Here is a 16,947-nt window from a genome sequence, read left to right as displayed (position 1 = left end):
TATGTATAAATATCTATAATTATTGTTATGTCCATTGTATCTGGTTCCAGAGGTGACATATTCACTAAGCATATTAGTGAAACACATGAACTCAAATATGTACTATTTATAAATTCATGTTTAATCCTCTTTAGATATTCAATCTGAAGCTTACAGCAAGTATTTGAGAGTTAAATAAAATCTTTAAATCACCACTTGTTAACGAACAGTGTCAGAGAAAACAGCATTTACTTATAATTTACCCATGATGCCAAAACGTCGGCAAAATACTGTCATTCGCGTAAATAAAATCAAGAAGAAAAATTGAAAATGTTCCGCTAAAGTTGAATATATCGACAAAAAAGTCATCTATTGTAATGACAAGTATCCTAATTGTTTTAAATCTTAACGCTGTTTCGTGATACATGCTTTTGTTTTTCTGGTCAAAATAGAAAACTGTTTAATCTTTACAAGCGTTTTGTTAAGTAGTATTTGTAGGCAGGAGAGCTCGAACACAATTCATCTAACGTATTGCGCTCTCGAACTTCATGACGGATGTGCATGTACGTCAACGTATCAGCGTTATACTGAAGATACAATTAGAACTCATATGGGGTTGTCCTGCACATTCAGCATGTTCGAGAGTCTAAAAATGCTTATAAAATAAATAATCAGGTAGCACAGAGCGGGGTAATATGTAGCGATTATAGAGGGCACCGGAAGATCAAGTACAGCCTAAATAGACTTCAGATACATGTAATCATCACGACTTTATATCACGTATATACATGGTGACATTTCAAGAGTAATATCACACGCGCCAAATTAATTACGAAAATGACCAAAAGTTAGTTATCGCATAACTGTCAACTAAAATTTGAAGGAAAAACATGTTTATGAAAAAAGAAGAAAAAAATTAACAAAAATGAAAGAAAACTGATATTAACTATCATCAAGGCAAAGGCCTACATAACATGCATGAAACTTTGTCAAGCCACAGTGTTATCCACATTTATAAATTGTATTTATAAAAAATCAGCACAACGCATTTTGCACGTTGTTTTATCCCAGAATGCTTGGTGAGAAATTTGGGTAATGATGATCCTTCAATTTTCAATGGTTACATCTGAATGTATTCAATTTGTTTAAAGATTTATTTATATAAAATGTTGTTCCGTTCTCCGTCCCGCGGTTTACCGATAACACATTTTAGAGTTATTTCCCTTCGGCAATATGGCAGCTTCCGCAACCCAAACCATGAACCAATTCCCACAATGCGGGAACTCGCTTTTTCTAATTCAGGTGTACATACTTATTTATTATCGCAGTACGATACGATACACCACTTAGTATTTTAAATGGATATCATCTTGAAGTTTCTTTGGAGAGCGGGTAAGAATGTATGTGACGTGTCCGACAAAGTTTAAAATCTGGGAAATTTGAGCTCATTCTTTTCTTTGGGGAAATGCATGGACTATGTGATATGGTGGAACTGACTGCATGAGTACACTATAAAAATGAATAAACAAGTGCAATAGGTTTTAAACATTAGGATATACAATAGTTAATGGAGAAAGGAGGTAATGTAACTATTATTTTACATACTGAAGAACTGAAGATAATTTACTGACATTTAAAACCAGGGACGTATATAACAGATCTACGTCCCTGTTTAAACCGAGCATTACTCATGTTCATTTTATATTTCAAGGAAACAAAAGTCGGTTCGGTACCTGAAGAAAAATGCACATAAATATTAAAAATGAAAACGATACAATTCCATGTATTTAATGTTTCTGACTCCAAAAATACTTATTCAATCAAAAAGGAAGATAAATGGATGAAACGAACTAGCTATACTTTATGTAAGAGTTGCTGATGGGACAAATTGAAAATCTCCTTGCTGTTTTGCTGAAATTCAAAAATAGAAATAAACATTATTTTAATGTCAATTTTCTATAACCATTCACAGTACAGGTAGCAGATGCAAGGGGCTGATATTTTCATGATTTTCAATATTCTTGCTGTCATTTGTAGGCTTATTATACCTCTGCATCATTAGAACTGCTACAAAAAGATGTACAATGAGCTCCGTTTCATCTAGTTTAATCTAGCAATTGGCAGAATATGTGCGATTATATGTTACTGGGGTTCAATACAGGAATCTGCTTGACATGTTTTGGTGCTTTTGACCTGTAAAAGTATCTTGAGTTACAGAAACTTTTACAAGTTAAATACATCCATTGATATGAACAGTAAACATTTCAAATAGATGTTGATAATTTATTACATCATATAAATGGATAAGTATGCATTTTAATGTGTTTACATGAAACAGTGAAAGGAAATTCGAAAGAGGATTTGATGCAGGATGAGAGGTTAGTTCAAATTTTTCTGACATTCTGTCAAATTTTTTATATTGGTCTGAAGTCAATGAACTCCAAGCCAATATATGAAAATGTGATAGAATTTCCGAATGAATTGGACTAGATGGTATGTGAGAGAATCAATGTCCTGCAGATCAAAGGTCCCTGTCAGGCGATATATCAGTTCTATGCAGTGATTTTTATGACTCAAAATTTTGAGTCCTTGATTCATGCTTTTCCTGTGGGACCTGCATAAATTTTGAGAACCACTAAATATCTCTTTGTAACTGGGCTCATCAAAATTTTGGAAATGGTGCTTTGAAATACAACATAGTGATATTTATTTGTCCTCAACCTTGATAGCTTGCAAAACAAATTAGTAAGAAATGATTGTTATGTACAGGATATCTATGTATTGGTAATGATCATTTCAAAGCTTTTCCACTTAGAACTTTGATGTGCTTATATTTAGTACAAAGGTCAAATTCATAGACATATGTCTGTCCTTCAATTTGTTGGTTTGAATTAAAAGAATTAGCTCCATTATATTCCCATCAAAAGGAGAAGTTCCGCAAATATGGGCATGACTCTAATAATGTTTTGTCAACTGTCAATATGGTATATGTCTCCAAAAATATGCAGGCAAAAAGGGAAGATAGCCTCAAACAGAAACCACTTACTTTTGTAGAAATTAAAAAAAAAACCAAACAATTGAACCTGAATACACATTCAAAGTATGATAATATTCCTGCTTTTCAAATATTAATACTTCTGATTGGTTTTGTCTTGGTACAGTTCCTGGACCACAAAGATGGGAAAGGTGTGCCCCCTGTGGTTGCAGCTGTGCAACATCGGCAGATAGATTTTGCTCGTCGTCTGTTGGACTTGGGTGTTGATATCAACGCCACTGATCGAAGGCTCAAACGCACTGCTTTACACTACGCCATCTCGTCTAAACGTTTGGATTTATATGAACTTTTACTCAAGTAAGTATACTGCAAGCTGTAAGCTCATTAATACTTTAAAACATTTCTGTGAAATTCTTCAATAAAGTGTACAGCACATTTACAGAATGGTAAGATGACTTGACGCTGAGAAGAATTAATGAAATGCAAATGACATGCATGCAGTAATATATATTAATAAGGAAATTGGAACATCTTATCATTATAAAATATGTGTTGAGGTTATGGATATATACTTATCGTGTGATAAAGAAAATTCATCATTTGGAGATGTAAAACGTATATGTAGATGTTACCACCAGGGTTAGCTTCTTTGCTAGCCAAAGGTTCATCTCATATACACTCATTTACAATGTAGAAGAGTGGATACAAAATGAATAAATGAGATTATACAAGATAAACCCTTGGTTAGCAAGGATGCAGGATGAGAGGCAGATATGTATGCAATCCAGTGCGTTTTGCCATGCTCAATATCTTAATTAATAGTAACAGAATGTGTACATTTTGTGTCATTTGATTATTAATTGATTAGCATGCCCAACACCTTTGGTGTAATGTAAATACAATGAAATATATCTTCAGTGTTGAATACTCATACATAACTTATCCTTTGCCAATGAATATCATACCAAATTTGATGAGAAACAGTCTTTTGATTTCCCAATACCTGAAAAGCTGATATTACCTGTAGCAGTGCTAATAGAGTGGTGTTGATGGTGACACAGGACCTGCTGTGTATATAAAGCATTGATTGAATAGTGAGATCGTCAGTTTTTGTTTACTGTATCCAAGGCAGTCGCACAACATCAGCCTTGTTTACCATGGAATAAAAGTGGACAAATGGTCTGCGGCTCGACTGCTGATGTAGCAGGCGCTGTAGCAACAAATGTACCTTTACTTGTTAGAAATAGTTTTATGTTGTAGAGTACGATGAAGGAATATTGTGGGATAATTATGCTAAAGATACGTCAAAATTGATTCAACGTTTTTTTAGATTAATTTGAATTATTGAGACGGTTTTGAAAAATACAGCACACTATTAATCTTACAATAAGACCATTTATCATCAATTTGGAAGAATGTCAATTGAGAGCAGGATGGGATTTGAGCATGAGTAGTATTTTTATTTCATTCCTGCTGTGTTTTAAATGAATGGACACATTGTCCGCTCCTATATTTGTACATATATGACTTTCTTAAGTTAGACTTCTGAATCATAGATATTTCATAAATTTTTATCCTTTCTTCATTGAAAAAATAACTTGGATGACTTTTCGTCATGCTCAAAGTTTGGCTATCCTTTTACATAGATTTTTGTATTAATTTATACTTCAGGGAAGTGTAGACATACAGTCCATATACTTACTGTTATTTATGTAGTGACATCTGTATTTAAAAGATCAACATGATCATAAATAGAAATGATACAGTACATGTTTTGTTCCTGTGGGTCCTTATGTAACACAAGCATGCTGATACCTGCTTTACACGACAATAAGCAAATCTTTGTGTAGAGAACAGTCAGATATATTAAAGCTGAAACACAAGTGTGATTTATACCAAACTTTGAATAGAAAATGACCAGGTAGAAAGGTGGTACATTTCTCGTTAAGGACAGTTTGTACCTGGACAAAAAAAATCAACACATCAATACCATGACAGACCTCCCTTCACTTTATGTAATTTTATAATTTTTTTCTTGCTCTGAACACACCTCTTTTGTTTTTGTTCTGATATGATAGGTACCAGTATATAGACCCCATGATGAAACTCCAGCTGTGCGTACTTGGTGCAGTACACACTGGTGGTATACTGTACCACACCTAAATGGTGCATTAGTCCCTGTTAGGTTATTCAACTTAATTTTCCTGAGAATCTTTATATACATGTAGTATTTTGTGGTCATACCATATCTTTTTGTTATTCATAGGTCCTTTTATTTCTGATCATTAAATCATTGAGATGTAGAACTAGTACTACTTGCCTCAGTCGTGTTATACCAGATTATCAGAGACTTGGTTACGAATGGAACAAGGATGTTGATCCCCCAACAAGCAGTCAGTGTATTCTTTGCCTTGTCTCAGTTGATTCATTTCTAAGTTTTTGTTAAATCTTCTTGAATTAGGGCTGTGATTTTTGGGACTCTGATATTTGAGTCTTGGACTCATGCTTTTCCTGTGGGACTCAACCAAATTTTGAGAACTCTCTGTATCTCGTAATAATGGAACTAGGAAAAAATATGAAAATTATGGTACGTAATGGTTTGAAAAAAAAAAAGTTGAAATTATCATATTTTTTTGGTATCAAATTACCATTTTTATATTTTTTTGACTTTGAGTCCATTCTGATCATTCTCATGATTCCAACTTTTTGTGCGTCTGCAGGTTAATTTGAAGTCGATAAGACTACCTACAGATAATCAGTTGATCAAGTGTTGATAGAGTGTAGTTAACTAGCCCAATAAGCTGTCTTTATGTGTTTAATGCTTCATTTTCAACATATGAATACATTCCTATCTAGATTATGATAAAATAACTAGAGCTTACGAAATCATGAACGACTTCTAGAAATATATCTAATTTATGACTTACTTTGAGTTTGGTGTGATTGTGTTAACAGACTGAGCAATAGATGTAAGCTGTTGAGTATGACGTATATAATTTCATACTATAAAAGTCAGGTTAAGATCTTACCTACTGGGTTAAATATCACATAAAGAACCTAAGGAGTAAGTAGGATCAGGTTCTTATCTAATTACACTGCAGATAAAGATGAAAAGATTTGCAGTAATATTTGAATTATCATATAAATTATTGGTGTAAATTATGAATATTCTAAGTGAATCAATGGCTTATATTTGTATGTTTATAGAAATATGAACTTTAAACAAAACCAATTGTTGAACTTGATTCAAAGTTGTAGAGCACAATGACACCAAACAGAGTACTGACTCTAGTCTTTAAATGTACACATTGGCGTACTTAAACGTTTCTTCTTAAATCCTTTGATCTTAATTTGTAAAGGCGGGGGATCATTCACAGGTACTTGTATATGATAAATAGCCAGGATGATTGAGTGAAAGTTTATATACACTGAACTTTTAGACTGAGTGAAAGTTGATATACACTAAACATTAAATGGTCAGAACTGGTCTCTCCTTGCAAATAGCTCTGTACTCATTGTAATGCCATAACAGGATATGCTTTTTACAGTTCTCGTACAATAATAACTGTAGAACACCAGACCTTTCAACCTCAGGTAAAGATATAAGGTGTGTGATTTGATCACTGCTTGGAGTGTTTGTGATTCTCAAGAAGCTGAGGTCATAGAACATCCTTCATGTCCTAATGGGTAAGGCACTTTACTATAGTTCTGGATAGCATGTATCCAACCTCCCTCATAATGTTCGATGAGGTAGCCACCAGCTACTCCAAGGAGTCTTTGTCAATAAATAACCCTGGCTGTTCATAGGATGATAAAATCAGGAAGCAAATTCAACCAACAGACAATAATGACATGATATTTAATTTGTAGAGAGATCAAATAAGAAAAAAAAGTTGTGCATGGATTTTATTTGTAAAGGTAAATGTGACATAAAAAAGTGTTTGCTTAGTAATGCAGGTCAAGGTCAGATTGAATAAAAACATGTGATAATGATTGACATTTTATCTTATGAGATCATCTATATTCATCGTAGGCAACCCAGATATATTTTGATCTCATTTATTTTTTCAGAATGTTGAAGTTGTTTTTAAGTAGAATAGGTGTGTTGTGAAACAGGACAGATGTTTTATGAAGTATGAAATGTGATTAGCACAGAAGTGTTATGAACAATTATTTGATGTATGGTAAGACAAGGATTTTATATCAGCAAAGACAGATATGTTATGAAGTATGACAGGTGTTGTGAGTGAGCATAGGTGTTTTTAATAGGTGGTTTATTGCAAGGCAGGATAAATAAGGCTGTCTACATAGGAAAATTGATATAAGAAACACCGGTAAAGTAAAAAAAAACATGAATACTGTATGTAGCTAAACTATTCACTAATTTCTCATCAATACCTCCATGTGTCAGTGTGTCAGATTTCTGTGTGTATTATTTAGCTGTCATGGCACTTATTCCAGGAAAGAAAACCTAATGCTACTTTGTATTGATTTATATAGCATATGGAGCAGACCACATAGCTACAGTTATTGAAATAATGCTAGTCCCATTTATTGCTTTAAGCTTGGTGTATCTCATATAAAGTTGGTTCTCCATGTCTGTCACATCACATCTCAAATTGATGTCAGCTCTCTAGTGATTCCATTCTTTTTTATTTAAATCAAAGTTGATACAAAATCTGGATGGTATGAGGATACCTTAAATTAGATGTGATTAGGAGTTCAAAGGACAAGGTCAAGGTCATCATTGTATGACTCCATACTACTGTATCCCCAGTCCCTCAATGAAGTCAGTGACTTATCAATTAAAGTTGTCACTGAGGTAACTCATCTGTGTATCTCCTGACTCTAGATCCTTAATGGTGATCCACTGATATTTTATACATCTACAACAGTCAAAAATTCAGTTTATTTATCCTGTAACAGGCATGTTTGTCTTTTGTGGGGGAGGGAGGATAGCAATAATGGCAGATGTGGTTTACAAATACCTGCAAATTCACTTGATAGAAGAAATATTGTTTAACTTTGTTCTGAAAATTGTGTATCTCTGGGGATGTGTCAGTATCTGTGAGAGGTAGGGTACAATTTGGGATCAGCAATTAGATAGACTGGAACATAGAGATCTGCTGATAGATTTTCTATACTGGTATATGTAAATAAAGTATTTGGAAAAGGACGAGAGCTTTGTTAGGTAATATTGATTCTGCTATGTACATTTCACTGGTATGGCTATCACACCATTCTCAATAGTCCAGAATCCAAGGTAAATGTCGATCCTAATGGTGAAAGTGAAGGAGAGTGTACCCTTTCTTTAGCTCCAATGAACTGCTTGGTTTGATGTTGATAAAACCTTTATTAATAACAGTGTATAAATTGTGTACTGGAATTGAGAAGGAGCAATGATCATTGAATTTGAACCAGTTGAATTAAAGGTTTTAATCCAGTGAAATCTACAGGCGATCAATTTTGAAGGCTTATAATCATGCATTGGATTCCTATGGAGGATGTCTCCTCAGCGTTGTGGCTGGACTGGTTTAACAGTGATACAGAGTGTAATTCATTCATCGTATTGTAATCTACCTGTAACTGACACTGGAAACATGGCTTTAACAATAAGACAAGACAATATCTGTGCTTTACTAGTCGGCTACAGGCAAGCTTTTACACCAGCAAGAACTAATGGATATACATATAAACATGGACTTTGAAATCTCTGCTAATCACCTTCTCACACAATCGTGTAGAATTGCTGATTAGTGCTGGCAGGTAATACATCTGCAGTTGTTTTTTGTTTTCCTATAGCCTAGCAATTATATAATCTTGTTAATCTGTTTTCAAATTGATTTTAATCCCACTCAGACATGTATCTAGACCATTTGTAATGTTAGATACATGTATAACACAGTTTGAAATTGTCTGTACCATTTTGGTTGTTAAATAAGGAGTTGGTTTGGCATGTGTACATGTCTATGAGCATTAATCTAGGATTGGTTTTGAAACATTAGTTCTGTTAAATTGTAGGACATAGGGGATTTAGAGTGGAAAAGATGCATAAGAATGCTCACAAAAATCTGTAATTTGTGATTTTATTTCAGTTTCCTACACAAGAACTTTTTAATCGGTGTTGTTTGGAAAACTGGAGGAAATTAAAATAACCAAGATCAGTAAAAGCATGCTGATCAAAGTATTCATTTAATTTATAATTAGCACCTCCTACTGGATAGCTGTCTTAATCACTATAGACTGTAATATCTCTTATTGATGACTTGATGCAGGTCAAAGTCTTCTCCCCTTTTCCTGCAAAAAAGTTAAACACATTCCTGCTTTGCAATGTCAATATCTGTTTCTGTTATAAGACAAATTGTTGAATAATGTCTGAGCTCAAAGTTCATGAATCAGGTAGGGGAGACAACAAGTATTTATTTGGGCATGATTGTGGGAAGTCCATTTTGATAAAATACCAATAGAATCATTTAAACAAGATACATTATGTATTAGTAAAGATCTTGTAAGTTCAAATTATCATTTGTGGTCTATGATTTTCTTGGTTTCTAGTTGTGCATGTTCATGTTGACAGACAGCCATCTTGAATTTTGAATGTTTGATATTTTGTTACATAAATTGCTCTTTCTCAAACTGCATGTTTAAAGTAGAGTGGTGCCCTTGTTTATTGTTAGTGTACTATTTTGGGCTAGACTAAAAAAGAAAGCAGAAGAGATAATTCTAAAGCTTCATCTGTGTATCCACCTTAATTGGCCTTAGCTGTGTGTTTAATTTAAGGAGTGACCAAAAAAGCAAACTGGTGCACAGCAAGCCATCTTAGATTTTGATGGTATGTAGCTACTATTTTTGGAAAATACAGAATGTATCTTAATCATATTTCATATGTAGGTTCCTCTTTGTCTATTGGTGTGCGGATACATTTTTTAAAAATGATCTGAAAAAAAATATGGCTGAAGAATTGGCCATGGTTGATTTTGACTAAAAATTTGGTAATGCTATTTCTTTAGATGTTAGGAGGAGATCATTCTTAAATTTGAATGATCCCTTACAAACTTCAAAAATAAACACCAAAATCTTCACATATCTATTTTGACAAATTAATTTCATCACATGTACAATGTATTACCATTGTGTGGAAAATGATGCTTTCTTGTGTAGAAGGTGTCTCTTGGTTTCTTTCCCAAGCTTAGAATGGAGACTCATTGTCTATGATGCCATGTTTATTAGATCAAGCATGGTAAAATGTCAATGGGTTTAATATATCTATATACTGGTACATGGGGTATTATAATCAACCTGATTGCAAAATTTATTTCTGGGATTAAAATATATATCTGCTTTGTAATTTTAATCTGACCACAATACCTTGTTCCAGATAACACACCAAATGCATGATTACTTAGTAAACAAACATATCAAAACAATATAGATGTGATAATTGACCAACAGTTTCTTCGAAAGAATATCTCAATGATTTTGTAATTAACATATTGAAATGATTTTTTAAACACACAAACATTCACATTGTAACAATGAATTGAATGTGTAAGAATTTATAGGGTTATAAGGTTATACTGGGGCGGTAGTAGCAGTCATTGTGAATAATCATTTAAACTTATATAACTTTAGCATTGTATGTTTGAATCAGTTTTTTTACATTCTGAAATGGAAAGGATATCCTTGTGTCATGTTTGAAATTATGTTGACTCTAGATACTCAGCTTTGGAAATCAACACTGTGTTAACATTTAATATTAACTCTTACAGCATCTGAATAAGATTTATACTTCAGTTTATGACAAAACAGATCCTTTGAACTGTTTAAGGATACAGGTGTGTACTAGGTACAGAGACTGTATTGATACACAGGTGTGTACTGGATACAGTGACTGTCTGTATAGATATACAGGTGTGTACTAGGTACAGCGACTGTCTGTATTGATACACAGGTGTGTACTAGGTACACAGTTTGTCTGTATTGATATACAGATGTACACTAGGTATACATACTGTCTGTATTGATATACAGGTGTGCACTAGGTATTTACATGTATACTATGTGAGGATACAGGTGTGTACTTAGTATATACATGTATACTGTATTAGGATACAGGTATGTACTTAGTATATACATGTTTACTGTATTAGGATACAGGTGTGTACTTAGTATATACATGTATACTGTATTAGGATACAGGTGTGTACTTAGTATATACATGTTTACTGTATTAGGATACAGGTGTGTACTTAGTATATACATGTATACTGTATTAGGATACAGGTGTGTACTTAGTATATACATGTATACTGTATTAGGATACAGGTGGAAATTTGGCCCCATACGAGCTGTCTTTGGTCAACAATTACTTTTGATCAATAATCGTGTAGTGATATTGACGTCACTTGCAGTATTCTGACATCCAATTAAATGAATAATAAACTTTGCTTCCTTCACATCATTGATATGATGTGAAATTAACCATAAAAATCCTTCCTTGTATTATTGGCTTCACTGACTTGAGCAGCAGAACGTACCGTATTTCAATCATTGTTCTCCTGTTTTCATTGATGGATGTGATTGGTCAGGTCAGGTTCTCCACCTTAACGCTCATTTAATTGTTTTCCTGTACTCCAATGGAGATCGTAACAAATAAAGTGTAATGGTTGTTTTTATTGAGGTTTCAAGTTTACATGAAAGTTGTACTTTAATTTTTGTATGGATTTCCATTCTGCATAAACTTTTATTTGCGTGAAGGTACTTCATGGGGTGTATTGGAAACATTTGATGCAGTGAACTGAAAATATTCACGTGTAATTTTGAATCGTAAAACAGTGTGTTTTGATTGGATAGAGAGAATTAATCAGTTATTTATGTTGTATTGTTTGAGAGGATTTAAAAAGATTTACTTCTGGTAGTGAGGCTTGAGTTATCAATCATACTAATGATATATCTGGTGTTCAGTTCTAACTGTTATAAAACATGGTATACAAGACTAGGAGTGAATGTGAAGAATTGAATGGATAACTATTGTGTACTTATATGTTTAGTATATCAGTTCTCTTAAAAAATGCCAGTAGTATATATCTGTTACAGTCACATGAAACAAAAGAATAACTGTAAAAATCTTCACCTCAAAATAATGTATATAATTAAAAGATTTTTATATAAATATAATGATACCAACAAAAATGTGTTCTATTTTAGCTGACAAGAAGTGGTATGGGGTATGGACAAGAATGATTGTCATTTAGCCATTAATAAAGGGGTTTGTCTTGAACAACATTCAGAAAACTAATTATCAGGGAAGGAAAGTTAGCATAGAGACATCTGGTGTGGGGTGCTGGTGTATAGATATCAGGTACAACCTGATCATGGAAACCTTTTCTAGATTATTGTGTTCAGGTCAGAGCTGATCTTAATTAAGTGCTGTATAAGGTTAAATATTAGTTTGAAATTTAAAGAAATAATATTCTCAAGTTGCAGAAGATTCATGTGGACATAACATTTGACCAGTGAGCACCAGGGTTTGGGTGTTATCTTATCTCACATATTAACCTTGACCTACTTTATGGTCATTTCTGGGGTCAAATATGATGAAAATATTCTCAGCAATATGTAGAGATCAAATATCCTAAAGATATAGGGATGGACATGATTAATATTAGCAGTATTCAGCAATAAGGTCACACACTGAATGAATTTCCATATATATGACACCTGTTCATTTTACCAATGTAAGTTTTGTCATTTCGTGTCAGAACCTGATTATTATTATTATCTTGCAATTGCATTGCTTCCCCATGAAAGAACAGAAATTGAAATATGGTATAAAGTAATTCTTTTCCCATTAAAATTTTTTAGTTCAATATTCATCATGAAATCTTATGACAAAGATACTGTGAAATCATTTACTTTTGGTGGGAGATTTATTGTCATTGATTTCAGAGGTGATCTGAAACCACAAATCACATGTTAATAATGATAGGTTTAAATTAGTATACTTGGTAAGTAGATCTATTGGGCTGTATTTAATCACAAAACTGGATGTTCACGATACAAATTTTAGGAAAAGCCATCAAAATTAAAATCCAGTAGCAACATTTAGTGGAAACAATTTATACAGAATAAGATTTAGGAAAACAATTCATCTCAGTAATTATGATTTCATGTTTGTTTTCATCAATATGACTACTCTACTGATATTTTACTGTATGATATTGTGATTTGTTATAAGTTGTGTGACTGCATTCTATGACAATGATGACTTCTCTGTTCCAGATATAAACCAGAGATAGATGTAGCAGACTATCAAGGAAAGACCGTTTTTCATCGTGTGTGTGGTAACAAAGATCCCAGGTACTTTCATAAACTGGTAGAGACTTACAACGGTATCCCAGAGGACGTGATGGATCAGGCGGCAGACGATGGCATGACACCAGTCATCATCGCCTGTCAGAATGGCAACCCAGAACAACTTAAAGAGCTCCTGGATAAAGGGGTAAGTTGATAAGAGGACAGAATATATTCTCAGATTCTAGAAATATGGGAAAAACTCTAGGAATAACCTCTGACTTTCTATAGACTAGCTTTGATTTATGATAATTATACAATTCACATAAAAGACAAAAAGTGGTGTCATTAATTTTAATCTGATTATCATGAAAATATGACTTTATTCCTGTAGACATCTATGAAATTATAGTTCATAATTGTTAAATGAAATTTTCCATAGGCCTCAGCAAGTGATGCAGACAAGACTGGGAAGTCAGCACTGCATTACTGCGCTGACAACTTAGAAACGCAATGCGCAGAGATGATTTTACACAAAGACAGTGATCTCCTGAACTCTAAGGATGAGCAGGGGTTCACACCCCTCCATATGGCTGTGATAGGAGGCAATGCCCCCCTCCTGCGACTCCTACTGAAGAAGGATGCTGACATTAACTGTCTAGACAATGAACACCATACTGTGGCACACTGGGCAACAGGTGACTATCTTTCTCTCTTACTAAAACAGTGGTTTACTGTATTGGATGTTAGGTGCTTATTAACCTGTAACATTTTGTCATGCTAGGATCTTGACTTGTAAGCTATCCTGGTCAGCACATCAGGTATTGCATGATCTTATCTATATTTAAAATTTTAAAAAGCCTTTACACAGTTTATACTTTTCAAACCACATATATATTGGTTTTATACACATTTAAAGCATTGTTGAAATAAAATTATGTTATTAGGTTTTTTATGTTGTAAGTGGTGTGTCAGAGGCTGAAGAAAATCAGCTGATTTAATTACCATTCTGCATTATCATCCAACAGGTTTTAACAGGTAGTAATAATTCTGATGTTAAGTTCACTGCATGCTAATAAGAGATATAAATCAAAGACAGATTTGAAACAGAAATTTCTAGGGTACTTTATGTAGTACATTGAATTTTAAATTAAAAAGAAAAACATCTAGAAAATCCTGAAAACTCATCACTGAGATATTTTGGCTTCAGTACCTATACATTTGACACCCGTTACAAACATAAGGTTGTTTACTGTGTATCCATGATCAGTAGTACCCAACCCTAGGCCCACATCCAAATCTTTAAAATTCCAGGGGTGGTATAATGTATGCTATGGAAAGCTGATATTTGTTGATAGCTGTACAGATGTAGGTAATATAAGTAATGCTTTGTGATCTAAGAACTGAGTCAGACAAGTATAACAGTCTCATATTGTGTTCTCATTCGTACTGTTGCTATGTCTTCTACCTATGCAAACAACTTTTGTTTTGACCGTGCGGTTTCATCAATGGTTTTATTTACAAAAACATATGTAAAATAGTAATTCTAGCTGTAGATAAAATCTGACTCCCTCAACAGTGGGTTACCTCCCTTAAATATCCTTTAGAATTCAGTAAGAAATTTCAGTAATTTTATGTATGATAGAAAATGCAATTGTTCAAACTTTTACTAGAGATGAAATCAATACCCAGTGATCTTTGTATTTTGTTTTGCTTAATTAATTTTGATAAAGTGATTTTGCTAGTTTGCTAGTGTACAAAGATTTTTTTTATCCTAGCTTGTTTCAATCTTTGTTTGTGACCAGTGTATTCTTTATGTTCTGGTTTCTATTCTGCCAGTAATTTCATTGTTTTGAAGATTGACAGTAATATAGGAAAATTATGAACTTTTTAAAACTTTCTTGAATAACTCTCATATATTTGAAATCTTAATATTTTCATTTGTTTTCAAATTTTCTTATTTTAAATTTCAAATTTTTATTATCATTATTTGCTTAAAGCTGTATATGAAAATGTAACATTATTTTGTAGTAAAGTTATCAATTCCCAGAATTTAACAACCCAGTACTATTTTTCCCAAAGAAAAAACATTGCTATTGGTAATTTTTTGATTAATTTGATTTCACTGTATGACGTCATATGATACTTGTCTAGAAAAACCTGTGTCATGTCATCATTATTATTTGGTTTTTCATTTGTAAATGAGAAACATTGTTGAAGACACCAATAAACAAATGTGAAACAGTGTCTCAAATTGACACTTCTGATTAAAAACTGATGGAAGTTTTGCACTTTCCAATATTTTTAAATGGTTATCGTATTCACCTGAGTGTTAGAAAGTTTACAAGTAATTGTAATTAACATCATCTTTTTTTAATGTCTGCTTTTAAAGCCTGTCTACATGCATATTGTCTACTAGTTTGACACACTTTTAACTTTGAACTTTCATCTGGTAATTATTTGTTTTGAAATATTGAAATCCAAAGATGAAAATAAATGAATGCAATTTATAAAAACTTTAAAATATCTGACTGCAGGAAATATAAAGACAAAAAAACAATGGCGTCAGTTAAGAGTCAGTTGTCAATTTTTATATCTATCACATCAAATTCATAGCCTAATTTCTTTGACTAACAGCTGAGGTGTGAAATCTTCCTGTAAGTTTTCATTGCTGAATATTTTTTGATCTATAATTAAACATTATGTGAAAAATGTATGTTAATTTTAAGTATTTTATGACATCATATGAAGATTTGTGTGATTTTATTCTCCCATCCTATTGGTGTTGTACTGATCTATTTATATCCTCAATCATCACTCAAAGGGCATCACATGACAGGACGCAAAGGTAAGGGCAGACCACTCTCCTGCAACAACAGCATCTCATCTCTATATATATATATAGCATTTTTTTTAGTCTGTGGTGTGTGCTCCAGGACTTTGTTACCATATGTGTACCATTCCGTAGTGACATTGCTTAGATGCACCTTTTATCTATTCAAATATCAAAATTATTTAGGGATTGAAAATAAAGTTATATTAATCTTAAAAATATTTATACTGATATCTTAGCTGATGCTTGACCAACACTTGTCATATATCCATTTCATATTCTGTGAGATCTCATTGTCTGAATTCTGCTTTCTGAAATACATATAAACAGGAGTTTTCCTGCAATAAAACAGAAACTAGTGTCATTAAGACATTGAAGTTTTTCACACATTTCCAGACTAACATGTTTTAATTGATGTATATCTGACGTACATATTGTATATATTGTGTACACACAATTAACTTTAGTATCATTGACACTTTGAACTCTGTAAATATTTACCTTTCTAACTTCAGTTACTTGTATTACCCTACAAACAGAAAATTTCTATTTCTTCTACAGTTGTGATTTTAGGCTGTACAGATCAGCTGATAATATTTCGTATGAAATCTCTAGCTACATAGTAAATAATCAATATATTGATCTCTCACTGCATAGAACCTGTATATATAAAGAGTTTTTATTAATACAGGCTATTTTCGCAAGAGAAAAATAAAGCTGTCGGGTTATCTTGTAGAATCATATTTTATGATATATTTAACAAGTAGGACACTGAATAATTTACAATGATCAAACGTCTCAGTACAGACATGTACAGACAATGGATGCTACAACTCTATCATGTACA

General features: G+C 32.9%; 1 protein-coding gene across 1 annotated transcript in view; it reads left to right on the top strand.

Annotated features, from left to right (window-relative positions):
* Positions 1 to 16,947, top strand: part of LOC132557186 (uncharacterized) — a 66,912-nt gene that overhangs the window by 24,784 nt on the left and 25,181 nt on the right. Inside the window, exons 2-5 of the mRNA XM_060221683.1 lie at positions 3,141 to 3,331; positions 13,256 to 13,475; positions 13,710 to 13,965; positions 16,092 to 16,115. Coding sequence (XP_060077666.1) covers positions 3,141 to 3,331; positions 13,256 to 13,475; positions 13,710 to 13,965; positions 16,092 to 16,115 — 691 coding nt within the window. The remainder of the gene's footprint in view (positions 1 to 3,140; positions 3,332 to 13,255; positions 13,476 to 13,709; positions 13,966 to 16,091; positions 16,116 to 16,947) is intronic.

Source organism: Ylistrum balloti, unplaced genomic scaffold, assembly GCF_031769215.1.
Source record: "Ylistrum balloti isolate Yb309-2 unplaced genomic scaffold, AGI_CSIRO_Ybal_v1 Utg370638, whole genome shotgun sequence".
In the NCBI taxonomy this organism is placed as follows: Eukaryota; Metazoa; Mollusca; class Bivalvia; order Pectinida; family Pectinidae; genus Ylistrum; species Ylistrum balloti.
The sequence above is the reverse complement of the archived record's forward strand: the minus strand, read 5'-3'. Positions and strand labels throughout refer to the sequence as shown.